Source organism: Melanerpes formicivorus, unplaced genomic scaffold (genome assembly GCF_026170545.1).
Source record: "Melanerpes formicivorus ecotype bairdi unplaced genomic scaffold, bMelFor1.0.p_v2 SCAF_17, whole genome shotgun sequence".
NCBI classification, from domain to species: domain Eukaryota; kingdom Metazoa; phylum Chordata; class Aves; order Piciformes; family Picidae; genus Melanerpes; species Melanerpes formicivorus.
The window spans coordinates 12,680,399-12,697,357 of NW_027142369.1; the positions used below are offsets into that span (position 1 = coordinate 12,680,399).

Here is a 16,959-nt window from a genome sequence, read left to right on the forward strand (position 1 = left end):
ATACACAGCACAAGCACATTCATTCTTACCTGTTTCTGGTCAATGTCCTCAAATACAATAATAAATTTATCTCCTCCTTCAAAAGCACTTCTTTCTATCACTGCTTGAAGCACGGCCTGAAGATACTGTTTCTCCCAAGTTCAGATTAACAGGGTCTGGCTCTAAAGAGAGCAGGGAGTCCTTCCAACATAAACCAAGTCACCGGGCCAGCTTGTACAAACAGACATAGGACGCTTGCAAAGACAGGCTCAGAGACCTTGATCCACCAGCATTCCTGAGCATGTGCTTAATTTACCCCAACTATGAAACACCCAAAGCATGCACTGAAATGCTGAGTAAGAATGGGCTTAATCACATGCTTAAACACCTACTGCATGAACACTTCAGAGATTAAGATTGATTAGGTCCTTCTCTTCCCTTTCTCCTCATGCTTCCCCTCCTCCTCATGAAAATCTCCGTTCTGAAGACACAAGGCTCACAGGTTGCAAGCTTCGCAGATCCCTGCCCTTGACCACAAAAAACTTGAACCTTTTTGGGGGGAGAAAACACTTCATTTCCTTATAAAACCATTACATCATGAGGTCAGAGTCCAAGTCATATTGTTTTTCCTTCATTATTGTAATGAAAATCTTAGTTCCCAGGACTTTAAATTCCAAGTCCTTTAAAAAGAACAAAAGCCAGATTTTTCAGCACTTGGCTCAGTGAAATCAAGTTATTAATGTTAATACACTTTATTGATCTTAAAGGAATACAGCATGGAAACAAAGGTCATTAAGTGAGAGAGAGGCTCTGTTTACATTAACAAGTCATTCAGCACAAAGGGAGCAGATCCAGACTGAGGTCCCCACACATACAACATATGCAGTTCGAGTGTTTACTTCATCTTAAATTTAGTCTAATCCCCAATGTCATTTGGACCACACCTGTATACAATTTTTGACTGGAAGCTATTCTAGGGAACCATCACTGGTTCAGATCCCTGTGTTCCTGCTCAGGTAGATGCACATTTGATGTGCCCTTGGAGTAGACCACCTGGGTTAGCATTGCAAGGATGTCTAGACAGCATGCACCAAAACATCACAGAATCACCAAGGTTGGATCTCTGCTGTCCAAATCAACAGGAAGTAAAGACCACCAAAGGATTCATTTCCAGACTGCTCCATTGCCCAGGGAAGAAAAAAAAACCAAACCAAAACAAAAAAAACCCAAAAACCCACACCACAACTCTCCAAGGACAGCAAAGTGCTAAGGCAGGGTGCAGTAGATGCACTCTGTCATTAGGATGGTTTATTTTTGGAGATCATCAATTCTTCCTCCAGTTTAGAAGCAACAGTAGGGTGTAAAATTGTTGCCCAGCAGTGACTCCCACACTAGACTCTCTATGAACTTTGTCCATAACAGGGTTGGCATTACAGGGGTGCAATGTTTACCATAACAGGGGACTTCAGCACAGGCTGCCCATGTGAAAGGGTGGATGAAATTACTCTGTGAGATGACAAGAGTGACCAGAAACATGTCCATAATTTGGATAAATGCATGCCACCATCAGCCAAATGTGCAAAGTGAAATTCTTTGCAAACCAATGCAAAACTTGTCTTCAGCAGCAGTTCTGAGGACAAAAGACTACTCAAGAGTGAAGAAATTCAATCACATAGGTAACTCCCATCAGCTACACCAAGATCATAGGAATACAGGAAACAATGTGCTGGGTCAGCAAGTTGGTGCATCTCCTCCAACTAACAGTGCTTCAGCAGTTGCAGTCCATCCACCTCACACTCATCCTAGCATCCACAGTTGCTGAGTGGGATGGCAGAACACACATCCTTCCTTACCTTCTCTAACTCCTTTGAACTTGCTATTACATCTGACTCACTATTTCATGTGGCAGCAAATTCCCTGCTGTGTAAAAAAATCACTTTCTGTTATCCCTTTCAAATCGATCTCCCACTTATTTCCATGTGTCTCCTCATTCCAGCATTGTGAGAGTTTTTAAACCCCAGAGCAATTGTTTCTCACCACAGTGCTCCATCTACAGTGTTTAGTTAAAGAAACATCAAGCCATGCAAGGAGCCTTGTGCAATTCCTTGGAGATACAGGGAGATTCAGGAGAAAAGCAAGTTTGAAAGACAGACCTGAGGTTTATGAATTGTATCCACTAGCCTACGGTTTCTGTATCCTCTGCACTGTGCACAGGACATTGCAAAGAGTTGGGGATGGTTCAGGTTTCTGTACCAGCATCTCAGTTGTATGTATCACTTTGGCTACTCCAAAGTACAACATACTAGATGCTGATTCATAGATGCTGATTCATAGAACGGTTTGGGTTGGAAGAGACATTTAAACATCATCTAGTACAACCCCCTTGCAGCAGGGACATCTTCAACTACATCAGGTTGCTCAAAGCCCAGTCCAACCACAACATGAACGTTACCAGGAGTGGGGTATCTACCATCTCTCTGGGCAACCTGTGACTGTGTTTCACCACCTTAATTTTAGAAATTTCTTCCTTGTATCTAGTCTGAATCTCCCCTCTTTTAGTTTAAGACCATCACTCCTTGTTCTACCAACTATAATGTCCATCCCATCTTGCTTATAAGCCCCCTTTAATTACTGGAAGGCCACAATAAGGTCTCCCCAGAGCCGTCTTTGCTCCAGGCTGAACAACCCCAACTCTCTCAGCCTTTCTTCATTGAAGAGGTGTATGTAAGTGTCTTCAGCTGTTTCTGCTCCCTCAAAATGTTTTTTGTCTTGTTTTCTCCTGTGAGAAAAGTCATATACTGAGAGGGAGCCATGCCTAGTGGTGTGTCACCTGCTGAATGATGATTACACATAACAAAAGCCTTTACTGCCCTTTGTGGAAGAAAGAGATGGAGGTCCCTCAGGGCTGGCTTTGCTGGCTGCCACCTGAGGAGTGCTTGACATTTCTCTGAGCCAACAAACAGGCTGGGATTAGTGAAGGCACAGACTCTGCCATGGAGAATCTGTTATCAGTCCTTACCCAGGATAACCTCGAGCCAGAAGAAAACTAAAAAACTTGTAAAGGATAGACAGATTCCCTCTGAAGCTCCAGGAGTGGGACATGTACAAAGGACTGGGACCTACAGGCTCTCCAAAACCAGAGGTTGTGCTATGGAAAGGCAGAAAACTGACCTGGGGAACTGGAGCTTATCACTCATCCCAGTAAAGCTCTTGCAGAACTTGGCCAAACAGTTAAAGCACCTCAGCAACTGACACTGCTGACAGCAGCCTTGACCACTTAGAGTACTAGAAGAAACTAGGCAGAGTCTCTCAGCGGACTTTGTTTAGGACAGTGCAACTTACTGAGCTCAGCATTAGACTGAAACACCTCCTCTTTCAGCCTCTTCAGGAAATACAGCTGAATCAGCAACAGACCACTCCATTTATGGGACTCTCCAATGCCACCTTGCTTCAGACTCAGCTGTCCAAATCCTTGCACCACATGGAATTTCTCATGACAAGCGTGATATCCACAACATGGACCCCACTCAGTTGGGCTGTCTAGGCACAATGCCAGGTCCTCTCTCTGACCCTGCACACACCAGACAACTTGCTTCATGATGCAGACCCACAGCTGGTGGCTGGAGTTTGGGAATAGAAGAGCCTTCTGTAAGGCAGACAGCCCAACAACAGTCTCATCTCTTTCAGTGACAGCACCTCGCTGTTTGCAATGCCAATTCCTGCACTGGGAGAGATGGTACTTTAGAGGTGTGCAGAAACACTTATCAGGTACTGGAAGGCTGCTATAAGGTCTCCCTGGAGCCTTCCCTTCTCCAAGCTGAACAGCCCCAACTCTCATAGTCTGTCCCCATAGCAGAGGTGCTCCAGCCCTCTTGTCACCTTTGTGGCCCTCTAGCCTCCTCTAGACCCGCTCCAGCTCTACCACGCAAATCACAAGGAATGTGGCCAAAGGGGTCTGCTCTTCCCTTTATGTTAAGCACATGTTTCTGTACTTTCCTGAACTGTGTTATGCATGGAGCACAGGGGCAGCTAATCCCAAACCTCCCCATCAGAACCTGACCCACCTTGACATAGGCCCCAGGTGCACTGAAGAGAAATGTTTCTGCTTTAGACTTCCAAAGACTACCATAAACACTGAGGATAATTAAGATGTGCCAGACTCCAGGCTCTGGAGCTGGAAAGCCAGGTAGCTTAAAGAACTGCCAGATATTGAATTGGTCTCCAAGACGAGCAGATGTTTTTCAACCTAACACAGCAAAAATGTACTAGCTTAGAAAATGTGTTTCCTCAACCAGAACCAGAGAAGAGAATGTGTGGTGTGTATTGGGACCACCATAAGTACTTTTCCAGCACCTTTTTCTTTTGGGGGGGGGGGGAAGGGGGGAGGGGGGGGGGAAGGGGGGAGGGTGGGGGGAGGGGGGGAGGAAATGGTTAGAGAGGGAGTTGGAGAGGGATGTAGACAGAAAAAAACTAAGCCTGTTTAAAAGATTCTGAATGCTCACCAAAATCATGTAAGAAAAGGAAATTCCTTCCCCAAATTGAAAAGCCTCAGAGGCACAGAGAGCAACAGCCCCTGTCCCTGTCTGGTATTAAACTATTCAGCAAAAGCACTGCAGAAAACAGTGGCTGCAGCTGATGCAGTCTTATTTAGGTGGCTAGTTTCCTTTTCTTTGTTGTTAATTCAGTTATCTAAAAAGAAACTCTTCAGCAGCTTGCTTCTGAAAAATCAGTCTCCCTCACCTGCTATGAGACAACCCGCTGTAGCACTGCAATTAAAACCTCCCCGTCCCTAAGCCACTGGTCAGCTTGTCCTCTCACCAGAACCTCCTTTACAGCTAGAGAGCCAGAGTGCACATCTGAACATCCTCTCTGCTACCCCACTACACCTTTGAGGAGATTTACAGGGATTTGCAAGTGTTTTTCTCACTCAAAGAGAGATTATATGGCATGATTAAGAGATACTCTAGGAAAGGAACTACTTGCTCTGACAACCTGCTTGACATTCCCTTTGTTTGATATAACATCCATCAATTATTAATGGGGATGCATTAAGCTGCTGCTTAGCCTTAGTAATCCCATGTTTAACAATAAACATTACTTCACTCCCCTCTCTGAGGTGGCTGCTGTTGTCCACCAATTTCTGGATGAATTATTCTATATCAACATATAGAATTTTTATACATATACACACACACACACAAGCTGCTCTTCCAAGTGTAAAGTAATGGGGGAGTTATGACCAGGTAAGTTATGACCAGGTCACAGTTTTTCCTGTATCAAAAGAGATGGCAGTGCAAAGATTTTCTGGGTCACTGAATGCAGACCCTTGTACTGCAAGTTACAGAAAAGAAGGGGGAAAAATCACATGAGAGACATTGTACAGGTAGGGATTTACTACACTGTAGATTAAAAGATAAAATCTGCTATTTAGACAAAGTGTTACCACTGCCTCAGAAGCTGCTCCCAGAGACACTCAATTCTGGGTGGATCTCTCCTTCCAACATTTGCAATGTAAGAAAACATGATGAAAAAAGTGCTCTGCCTTTCAGGTGGGTGACAGCAGGAAGGATACCAAGGAACCACAAAGGAAAGTGTCAGCTTAGCAGATCTTGCTATGGAACAGACTGGCTGCACACATATCCCTGGAATTCATGCCAATCACTTCAGCTGTGCCAGCTGTATGTCCACCACTTCATGGAAACCAAAGCAGATGAAACTGCAGAAACCAAGCCCAGCCTCTGGACCTGCTCCATCAGACATGCTTGCCATAAGCCTCCAGCCTTCCCACCAGGCAACTTCAAAGCTCTTGCTGCAAAAGCAAGCAGTGCTGTCTCTGGTTAGCTCCTTTCTCCTTTGCTGGCAGACTCACTTCCAGTTCTACTGGAAGAAAGAAACTGAGACAAGAGTCTGGTGGGTGACACAACTATCCCTTGTTTCCATAACCTTGCAAAGGTTGTGATACAGTCTGCTACCTAAAAAGGACAACAGGGACAGCAAGTCCATGTTCCCCTCTGCCCAGCCCAGCTTCCAGAACACACGCCTCTTGGGAAATTCATTTACCGGACGTTTCAGAGGGACATCTGTTGCACTGCACAGATCTATTTGGTTACAGGAACCTGCCACCTCCAACTGTGTTGTACCAACCAAAGTCTGCAAGCACCCTCACAGCAAGGAGGATTAACATTACATTTCCATCTGCTCTGCAACATGAGCCACCCATAATCAACAACCTGAAGATGCCTCTGAGCTCCCAAATCCCACCTTTCCCTTAGAAATGCAAGTAATGGGAAGAATAAGAGGAGCCATGACAATCCAGTTCCTTCCTTAAAAACACATTTGAAATTCGCTCTCTTTCCTGCATGGCTAAATGCATCTAAGTGGTGACAATGCCAATATAAAACCATTGACTGTGTCTGCACCAACATAATGAACTTTAAAAGAAGTATTAAAAGAGACTGTTTATTACAGCATACGATGTGTTATATTAATTTACACAATGATATATATATAAAAACAGCCATTGATGATGTACAGTAAATTGGACATCAACATGAATATTAAAACTACTGATACTCATGCACCTGACATGCATATGGGTGGGGTTTTTTTTTTCCTTTTTCAGAAGCAGTTTTACACAAAATACTGAAGTTACTAAGCCTTGATCAGCTGCTCCAACAGTTTGCTGTGAACACCAGCACCATCCACAGCAGAACTCTCAGGAAATCAGAGTGCACTCCAGAGAAGGTGACAGGTGACTTAACCCTGGAGTCAGATTGAATGGGAGCCCTTTCCTGGTGGGGGAAGGCTGGAGGAGGACAGGGGTGAGTTTCAAGAAGAGAATCAACAAGAAAAGATTTAAAAAAAAAAGAAAAGAAAACAACAAAGCAGACCAAACTACCAGGAAGAAGTTGTTCAAGATGCACTAACAAGAGTGGCAGAACAGGACAAGCAAAAGCATGAAGACCACCCACACTCCCTCCCCTTTATTCCCTAAAAACTTATGACCTTAAGCTGTCAATATCCTGTGTAAGACCCAGAACTGTAAAAACTAGGCAAGGAAGATCCATTCCCCGGAATATTAGCCTTTTTTTCAAAGCATTCTGACACCATGCACTGGAGGCTGTTCACCACTGAAATGGCAGTGTTACGGTTCTTTGTCAAACCAGTACAACGTTCTTTTATTTCCACATAAAAGGCACTAGTATCCACCCAAGTTCTGAAGACAAGTGACATAATTTACCTTAAGTTTTAAATATTTGTATGTATATATATATATATAAAAAAAAAAAAAAATCTGTGGAAATATGTACACAAAAGCACCTTGCTTCCACAAGCAGAAGCAGATACATTCCGCCAAGTCACCTCACTAGACAGTTGTCATGAGCTTCAGGGAACCCGACCGAAAGCGGAGGATTTTCTTCTTGAGGTTATGGGAGGCTTTGATTTTAACAAAGGCCTTCGCTGCATTTTCATGCAGCTCTGGTGCCGTAACTGTTTGGATGGGGAGCGTCTGGACAAACTGAGACCAAATAAGGCCTCCGCTCTCATCAGAGTCACTGGTGGTCGTGCTCTCCCCTACAAACTCCACCTCACTCAGGCTCGACTCGCTGTCTCCAAAGCAGTTTGTCGTGTAGTTGCTCTGTTCATCCTCACTTGTGTCCACCACAGTGGAGTGGAACAAGGACTCGCACTCTGCTGAGTACTCGGAGTCGCTAGCCACGTAGGCATACGGGCTGACGTAGGGCAGGGGAACTTGTGAGTAGACCCCTACACCTTCCCGACGGTTCCTCCTTGCCCGCCGCAGGGCCTCCTCGTAGGAAATCTCTGCCGATGACTTCCACCGGCGGTAGTCAGCTCGCTTGTGTTTAGGCTTGGCCACCACAACCTCCCGGCCGTGCCCATGGGATCGGATGGTGGACTTGTGCAGTCCAGCCTGCCGACTCTGGAGGCCAGCCTCAGGCTGCAAACCACTGCCTCTCTTACCCCGCGAGGAGGGTTTTTTCAGTTTCTTATTTGTATCCAACTCATCTGGAAAGCGGCACTTCTTGCCGACGGGCTTGGCTTTCTCCCGTAAGGTCTGCGAACTGTTCTCCAACCCATTGGCAAGGTGGGGCCTGTGCTTCAGCATGGAGCTTTTCAAAATCTTGACATTTCGGGTGCCTTTGTGAAGCTTCACGCTTTGCTGCTGAGCTGGTATGTACTGGGCATTCACCAGCAACCCATCATCCAGGCTCTGGGAAGAAGAGCCCTCACTTTTGAAATCCAGCGTGGGCCTCTCTTCAACAGCAGGTGGTGAGGAGCGAGCTGCCTGCGAACTGCTCTTCAGCAGGACTTTTTTGGGAGCCTGACTGACCCTGTTTTCTGGCTGCAACAGCACAGGTTTCCCTGGGCTCTCTTTGGGAGACGTGGCAAAGAGCTGCCCGTTCTCCTTGGGAACATCTCCTGCTGTGGCCACTGCATTGCGGTTGAGCTCTGGAGGTGCTGGTTTGACACTCCGGGGCAGGTGCTTGCTCTGAAGTTCACTGGTTGCACCAGGTGGGAAAGCCACTGGCAAAGATGCCTTCCTACTATCCAGCTGCTCACCAGCTGGCTCCCTTGGCCTCTGCTTTAACGGGGAGGGTGTTGTGTGGTCCACAGCAGCTGTCCCACCAGAAGGCAGGCACACTTGCTTGGAGCTTTTCAGGTTCACAATGTTACCATGAGCTACCACCCCTGCAGGCTGCCTGACACACATACTTCCATGCCTCAAGATCCCTTTGGTGGGATCGGCATTGAGACTTGTCCTCGGTTTGTTAGTCCTTACCGCATGAGTCTTTTTCTGAACCAGGCTTAAGATGTAGCCATCTATCCTCTTGCTAGTGGAAGGGCATGGTGCCTGCCAGGAGCTTTGTGGGAGAAAGGTGGTGGTGGATTTCCCTGAGTCCATTTCAGATCCAGCACAAACATCACTAATATCACAACCAAGCCTTTCTTCTTCTCGCTGGGGGTTTTCAGTCACGGGGAGAAGAAACATGGGACTCTGCACAGCGACCGCGTGGAGTGGGCTGGGGTACCGGTAGACATCATTCCCATTTTTAGACACCAGATCGCACTGGTACTTTGGGTGTACATCTGCAACGACATCGAGGGAATTTGAGTGCGGTGTGGACAAAGAGCGACAGACAGAGCCTGTGGTCTGGTCCTCATGCTGGCCTTCCTTATTATAGTCCATCCAGCCTATGAGATCTGAAAGGTATTTTAGAAGAGTTTAGAGAGCCTGCTAGGGACAGTTGTGCTAGGTTATACATGTGCCAGCAAGGACTCTGGTCCCATCTACACGTGCAATGCCATGCTTATACTACAGCAGCACTGTTCAAACAGCAGAAACCTTGAAACCAGGGAAGCCATTCAAGCACTACAAATGCAGCAGCTATTCTTCTGTGGCTGTCTTTGTAACTGCATCTATGTAGGATTTGCCCCAATATGTCTACATGGTTGAAAAGGTAGAAGTCACAGCTGTAGTGAGAACATTCACATTGGTTTCAAAACTGCACCTAGGTTGCTAGGAGCTTCCTATTTCACATCCAAGCCACTCAGAAGTTTGTAAAGGTCTCTTATGTTTGTATGTTACACAGTGACCTGTAAAACTCACGCAGGCCTCAGCATGACAAGGTATAAATTTTATATTTTAATTTGTTAAATCCGAAGAGAAACATAAACAATAAAGCCCAGAGATCAGTGAATTTCTTCAGCTTATTGACAAATTAAACTTCCAGACTTTTTTCAAGCATATCTTGAGTCAGAAAAGATCCAGGATTAATTTTTTTCTGTTATTATTATAAGTACTACTATTATTATTATTATTATCATCATATTTTATTATTATAAAAATGGTAATAAGAATAATAGATACTCCTTCTGAGTGATAAAAGGTTCAAGAATGGGAAATAGGCTCATCTTTCCACACAAGTGCAAGGAATGCAGGTCAATCCAGCTGACATCCTAGCCTTGGCTCTGCAAAGAGTTCTGTAAGAGAAATCCAGTGCCTTTCAAGATGCATGAGTCAGGTTTAATCACTAAGGCTAAACGACCTTAGGAGCAAGTCTTCAATCCAAGCACCTAAGACTATTCTTTCCTTAAGCTTATGTTGCCCTTGACTTCTTGGGTAGGGGCACAATCTAAATGATCCTTCCAGATCACTGTCAGTCCTGTTTTCCACCCTTGGGCTAGAAACTTCAGCCAGGGTACTCAAATTTGAATGCTCAGTGCTCATCACTTATCTAAGGCTTATTTCAAAAGAGGTCTCTCTGATGGAATTAGCTGATAGAGATGATGTTCCTGTGTGGGCAGGTGAGAAAGAATAGGGAAGTTAGAAGCAGGAACTTCCTCCAGATCACCTCACAGATTTCCCACATTTCCTAAATTCTATGTCAGAGTCAGGAAATGTTGCCCAAAAACATACCAGGTAGTGAAATTCCATCTCTGAAAGTGAGACAGTATGAGTAAAGTTTTAGGGTTTTGTGAGACAGTATGAGTAAAGTTTTAGGGTTTTGTGAGACAGTATGAGTAAAGTTTTAGGGGTTTGTGATGTGTACAACAAAAAGCAGCAATGCAACCTGCTGGAAACCCTTGGGTATGTTTTTCTGTTTCTGTATAGATTATGAAGGTCACAGATACCTTATATGAGTGAGCATTAAATTACTTCAAGCTGCTCAAAGGGTAACTTAGTGGACTCCTCAGGATCTCAGAATGAATATAATCCAGGTTGTATTAGCCAATTTGGAGTTAGAAGAACCTAAATTATTTTGTCCTTGATTCACACACAAAAAAAAATCACTATAAATTAACCTTTAATTGTAAATACTATGGTTAGAAGCATCCTCCATAACCCAGAATGAACCAAGGCTTTTGACTGAGTAAGTCTGCATTCAGTTGATGCTTAACCACAAAAGTCCTGCTGAAGTGTCCTTTCTGTACAACAGAGGAAGCCTCCCTATTTCACTATCCCACACATTAAGGCTTGCATCTTCAAAGGAATCAGCTCTCTGCCAAAGAGACGAAATACCTTCTCCCTCTTCATGATGATACAAATGCAGGACACACCTCACCATGGTCACTGCCACAAACAGACTGACACATCCCCTGACCTCCTAAAACCTGCAGCTATCTCCTTACTATGTGACTTTAATGAGGCCAAGGCTATTGAAGTATATTTCATGAGTATTATTTCGTAAAAATGATTTTCTGTAAGAAATTAGCCAGCTGATGTGTTTCTGTGTATAGGTACCACTGCCCTCTACTGGGAAGAGCAGCTGTCTTATTTTCCTCCTAATGTTCTTGTGATTAAACTGACATATTCACGTGTAAGGCTGGAGTAGGAGAGGGCGAATGGTCCTGCCTCGTGACCCATGTATGTGACAGGCACTGGAATCTTTTCAGAGCACAATACATCAAATGAAAGGAAGAAGGGTTAATCCAACCCAGATACTCCTGAGGTAGTATTTCCAAAGCCAAAGCCACCTCCTGGAGTATGATGTATTTGACCTGCTTTTACTATACCTGCAGATTTAGGGCGTCCATCTGAGATATTCAGTGTTGCCTCCAAAGGGCTGCAAAAGCAAGTGCTAGAATGGCAACTGGATAAACACTCACTGAAGACAGAGTTAGATGAATTGGAGAGCGATCCAGAAGCTCCATCACTCAGCTCATAAAACCCTATAAAAATAAGAGTTTGGATTTGTGTTAGTTACGTCTACATAAAGTTACCATTTGCGTCCCCAGAAAGGCAGTCAAGCTCATGTTTATGTTGGCTTACTCTGTTGCAATTAGTTAAGCGATTTCATTCGGTCACCCAAAAAACCTGCACAGTTTAGTAATACCCTTATTGCTATGAAGGATTCTATTTCAAAGTAAAACACTTAAAAGTAAAAAAAATAAAAAAGCAGAACTCTGCCTTACATATGAAATCTTGGGAAAAAAAATTTCACCTTTATAGGGGCTTTCAGATTTTAGCAAGAAGGATCCAGGCTGTGTTTGACACCTTATTCATTTAGTAGTGTAAGACTCTTCCAAGATAAACTCCCCAGCTATTTACTACTGGACTACAATTTTTATCACTGAGTGCTAAGCCCAATGTTATCCATTATTTTCAAAGTTCTGGAGATAAACAGTGTATGACATGAAAGAAGGAAAATGGGAAATAATGTGCAGACATAGAAAAATTTATTTCTTGGTAAACTGGGTACACTCAAGACAAGTATGACATACCATAATCAAGATTTAAATTTAGGAAAACAAGGAATGCAGGCCCTGTCTACAGAATGGGGACGCATCCTGGAAAACAATAATCCTGAAAAAGGACTTAGTCAGCGTGGAAAAGCAGCTCAATCAAGCTTAATGATATGGAAGGGAAAAAAAAAGCTAATGAGATTGTTGGATGTACAAAGAGACTAATGAATAGCAGCAGGGAAGTGACTTCAGCAGTCTATACAGCACTGGTAGGAAAGACACTGGAATGGTATGCCTGGTCTTCGACTCCAGCACAGTTAAAACAAAGCTAGAAAATTGGAAAGGGGCCATAAAGCTATTTAAGAGCTTGGAAAAATGCCTTAAAACAAATGACTTAATGAACTTGACCTGTTTAGCTCATCAAAAAGAGTCAGGAATTATACTGTATAGCACCTCCCAGAAGAAAAAAAAGCTGGGTACTAGAAAAGACCCTAGTCTCTAGAAGAAAGGCATGTAAAATTCAGGGATGGAATGATGTAAAATCAGATTAAAAATTAGCAATGATTTTAACAATTGCAAATTGGCAGATTCTCCACCTTTTAGTGCCTTCAGAATAAGACTAGATGCCTCCAGGAAAGGTTCCCCATAGTGAGACACCACTTACTGGCTTCAACACAGTTAGAATGCAATGAAATTCAATATAGAGGGGATCAAATTATTTGATTCAATGTTCCCTTCTGGCTGTAAGCTCAGTTTTGACATCTGTCTTCTGCTGGTGGTGCTTGCTTTCACCATTTTTCCTGCAGCCTCCTTCCCACTATGCAGGAAAATTAGAATTTTTTAACTAATTTGTGAGTGACCTTGAGAATGAAAATGCCCCAAACACTAAAAATCTAATTAAGCTTGAAATGTTCTTCTGAATATGTTGTTTACAAGCAGAAACCTATCTAGCAGCAGGTGAACTTTGCTAGTAGGCATTTAACTATCAGTGTAAACATGCTATAGACATTTGCTGCTGTAGTACTGAAAAGTATAGCCAGTTTAATTCCAGCTACCAAGGGAGGCTCCATTTTGCTGAGTATGGGCCTTACCTGAACTTGGACGGCTGTCTGTCTCAAGGTGTTCATCTGTCGTTTTCTCCACGTCCAGGCGGAGATCACTTATTTGCTTATCTAGCTCTTGCAACTGATTTAGGAGGCCGGCATCCCTCCTTCTCAAGCAGTTCTGGAAAACAAGATAACAAACATCGTGAGGCAGACACGAAGGGAGTCCAAACACAACCATCCTTCTCCATCTGGGCATCAAGGAAAGGAAATTCTATGTTGATAAGTTTTTATAAGGAGAAAAATAAGGGGGGAAGAACCAAAAAAACAGAACAAAGCCCTGAAATTCTAGATACATGCTCTGGATAAAAACTGAAGAATTATGCAGACACTACTTCATCTCAGCCTCTTCCAGGCAGTTCTACATAAAAAGCAAGCTCCACAGTTTGGGAAGACCAACACACTACAATGGCAAAGTGCTTCTTTGCAGGACCTCAGCTGTTACAACAAAGCTGGACTGTACGATATGGTCAAACCAGATCCGTGCTTGTGAAACAGGCTGCTTTGGTGAAAGGATAGCTTTGCCAGCATAACAGGGGATGTGCAACACCTCCATAATGTTAGTCAAAGATCACATCTGTTCACACAATGGAATGAAACAGCCCTGCTAGCCAAGTGTCCATAGTGTGGGAATCACCTTGTTCTGCTGCACATTCTGAGCTTGTAGTCTACCATATAGACAGCAAGATTCCAAGGGCTGGGCTTGAAGCCCTTTTATTAGTTTTGCAGTGCAGCAGGAAGAGTAATTCTTCTTCTTCTCCCATTATAATTGTATAAAATTGCTGTGGGATGGATTTTAAGGCTATTTATGAAGGTAACTTGATGGCATAAAATCAGCAATAAGAAATTATTTTGCAAGGCACTCATTAACCCACGGTCAATGCAATCAGTTTCCCTGTGTGTATTACAACGCTGCTTATCCATCATCTGTTCAGCTTCATACCCTTTAATTGTTCTGGCCTTGAGGAAAGCAGGAGGGGTAGGAGGAAGGCTCATCTCTTTTTATAAGTGCATCATTTTAGCAGTGCTCAGCAGTGCTCCAATATGCTCACTGCAAAGAGTTTTGATGCTCATAACTGGATGAGTTCTAAACCCATTAAATCTAGGGCAACCTTTCCCTTGGGGTGGGCCAGTCCTCGGGCAAAGGGAAAGCAAATGCTAAGAGTATTAGCTTGGCTTTTGAAGATGTGCTGGCATGTAACACCATCCCTGGAGAGCCAAAGGGGCAGTCTCAGGTCTTCTCCCACATTTGTGACAGGAGCCAGGAGGTGGCTGGAGGCCAGACTGGCAGAGGTGATGGGTTCAGGCGGTGACTCCCTGCGCCACCTACTGCCACCGGTGTCCCCCCCGCCCCCAGCCAGCACCGCATCTGGTTCCAATCTGCAATGTCAAGTGCACAAATTAAAATGCTACCACAAATCTCAGCTTTTTGGGGGTGTTGGTTCTTTACCCCCCCCCCTTTTTTTTTTTTCTTTCAGTACTGGTTCCCTGGTCCTTCCGCAGTCAGCCCTTTCTCAGCAGCAAACCAAATTATTTTAAAGAAGGAAATAATCCCAAATTAACTACATTAAAAGGCTAACAGAGCAACCCTAAAAAAAAGGGAAGGGGGGGTGGAGGGGAAAGGAGGAAAAATGCGGAGGGGGGAGTAGGCTTGCAGAAGAAGAATAAATCAGGCAAATAAATCACGCAATCCAACTTCTCCGTGGGTGAAAGCAAATGCTGAGCCGTGCACAAAGACCGCCCGGCACAGCTGTACGCGATTTTCATTGAAAAATGATCTTCACGCTGCTTCACGCCGTCCTCCATCTCTTCCTACACCAGCTACAAAGCGCGTCCCTCAACAAAAGCATCCCTTCTTTTAAAGGGGTCCGATCCTGCCCGTGCTGGAGCGTTCGTTACCTCCTCCCGGGCTGCAGCCCAGGAGCTCGCTCCCAACTTCCATTCAAGGCAACGGCAGCGCCTCTCCTTGCCTTGAATGGAAGTTGGACCAGCCGGCCTGGCCGTGCGAACCCCAGCAGAACAGTGCACCTACCACCAGAACGTAGGTAAAATGCGACCGCCACCCATTTGTCACTTCTTCGTCGAAACCCACTTACGGCCGCGTCCCCCTCCCTGCATCCCGCCGCTTCATCTGCACGCCCAGTTTGGACGTTGTGCCGGTGTGACAGCGGCGTGGGCATGGACCGCTCGGGGGTACTGCGGTTGTCCCTTCACAGGAACCAGCCGCGAGTCACATCAGCCCGGGGGAACGCGACAGGCGAGTATCCCCCGGCAACACACGGCCGCATCACCCCGCCGACACACGCCCGCATCTCCGGCGGCCCCGCTTACCAGCTGCCTCCGCAAAAGGAGAATGTTCTCCTCTAGGAACTTCTCCTCCAGGCTGCGCGGCGGCGGCCCCTCGCCCGGCGGCTCCCCGCGGCCAGCCTGCGCCCCAGGCCCGATGCCCGCCGGCCGCTGCAGCAGGAGACTCTTCACCAGCAGCTCCTGCCGCTGCCTCAAGTACTCCAGCTCGCCCAGCCCGGCGAGCGTGGCCTCCAGCCGCTCGCGGGTGCGCTGCCGCTCTGCCTCCGCTTCGCCCTTCTCCCTCCAGCGCGCATCGGGCTCCCGCGGTCCCCCCGCCGGCCCCGGCCCCGTCGCCGTGGCCGTGGCAGCGGCGGCTGCCGCGGGGCTCGCCTTCATCGCCGGGGAGGGGGCAGCCGCCGCTGACAAGCCCTGCCCGCGGGGGGCCAAGAGGCGCCGAGCCCCGCGCTGCCGCCGCCACCGCCGGTCGCGAATGGGCCGCGGGACTCCCGGTTCCCTCCCCGGCTGCCACCGCCCCGTGACCGCCCCCCGCCCGCCTCCCCTCCCTCCTTTCTTCCCACCCCTCCGTCCTTCCCTCCCTCCACCCCCGCGATCGCTTTCCTCCTGCACCTCCTCTTCCCGCCCCGCACTTCGTTGTCTCCCATAGTCCTGGGGTCTGGCGGGGTGTTGGAAGGTGGGGTGGGAGGGTGTGCTACCCACTGACCTGTCCAAAAACTTCGGCAGTGACCCCAGAGACCTGCACGGCGTAGCTGTGGGCCATCTGGTACCGCATTGCTCGAGCAGCTCAAAGAGAAGCATAAATGGTGCCTCTGGGGAGAAAAAAAATCCTGGTATGAAGGGTTGAGGGGATAAGAAGAAGGTAGGCAAAGGTGGAAAGCAGAGGAGAACATGGCAGTGCTTGCACCAGGATGCTGACGGCAGTGTAGGCACAAGGATCAAAGCACCAGCGAGGTGTTGCTTCAAAGCCCCTTTGAGCCACCCAGCCAAAAAGCCATAATGAAATGAACTTGGGAACAGCGTATAGACTAATTGCAGTAAGGGATCTGCAATTAGGCTTTCAATGGGCATGTGGTGGAAAGGGGAGGGGGAGAATGCAGATGTTGAAGAAAAAAAGAAAAATGTTAGAGCAAAAACTGAGTTGCAGACATGTTCTGAGAGGGGAGAATGGAAGGGGAAGAAGAAAATATTCAGGGAGCCCTTCACAATATGGGGTTTGTATGGAAAGCTGTGTGCCTAATGTACAGACATTGTAAGCATTATGAACTTTACTGCTCTCCTGTCCCTCAGAAGATTATGAGTTTTTGTGGTACTGAAAGGTCTCAGATGAAATTCATGTAGCCACTTTGCTCTTGCAGTAGACAATACA

General features: G+C 46.1%; 1 protein-coding gene across 4 annotated transcripts; it reads right to left on the minus strand.

Moving 5' to 3' along the window:
• Nucleotides 1-4,386: 4,386 nt before the first annotated feature.
• On the minus strand, nt 4,387-15,993 carry DACT1 (dishevelled binding antagonist of beta catenin 1). 4 transcript variants are annotated; one of them, XM_068148984.1, is made up of 4 exons: nt 15,621-15,993; nt 13,278-13,410; nt 11,611-11,673; nt 4,387-9,090 (listed from the first exon to the last, which is right to left on the minus strand). In XM_068148984.1, exons 1-4 carry the CDS (start codon nt 15,969-15,971, stop codon nt 7,346-7,348), a joined length of 2,292 nt encoding a protein of 763 aa, XP_068005085.1. In that variant the 5' UTR covers nt 15,972-15,993; the 3' UTR covers nt 4,387-7,345. The 4 variants fall into 4 exon arrangements, with proteins under 4 accessions (XP_068005085.1, XP_068005083.1, XP_068005084.1 ...); XM_068148982.1 differs by having other exon boundaries at nt 4,387-9,204; XM_068148983.1 differs by having other exon boundaries at nt 11,518-11,673.
• Nucleotides 15,994-16,959: the final 966 nt, after the last annotated feature.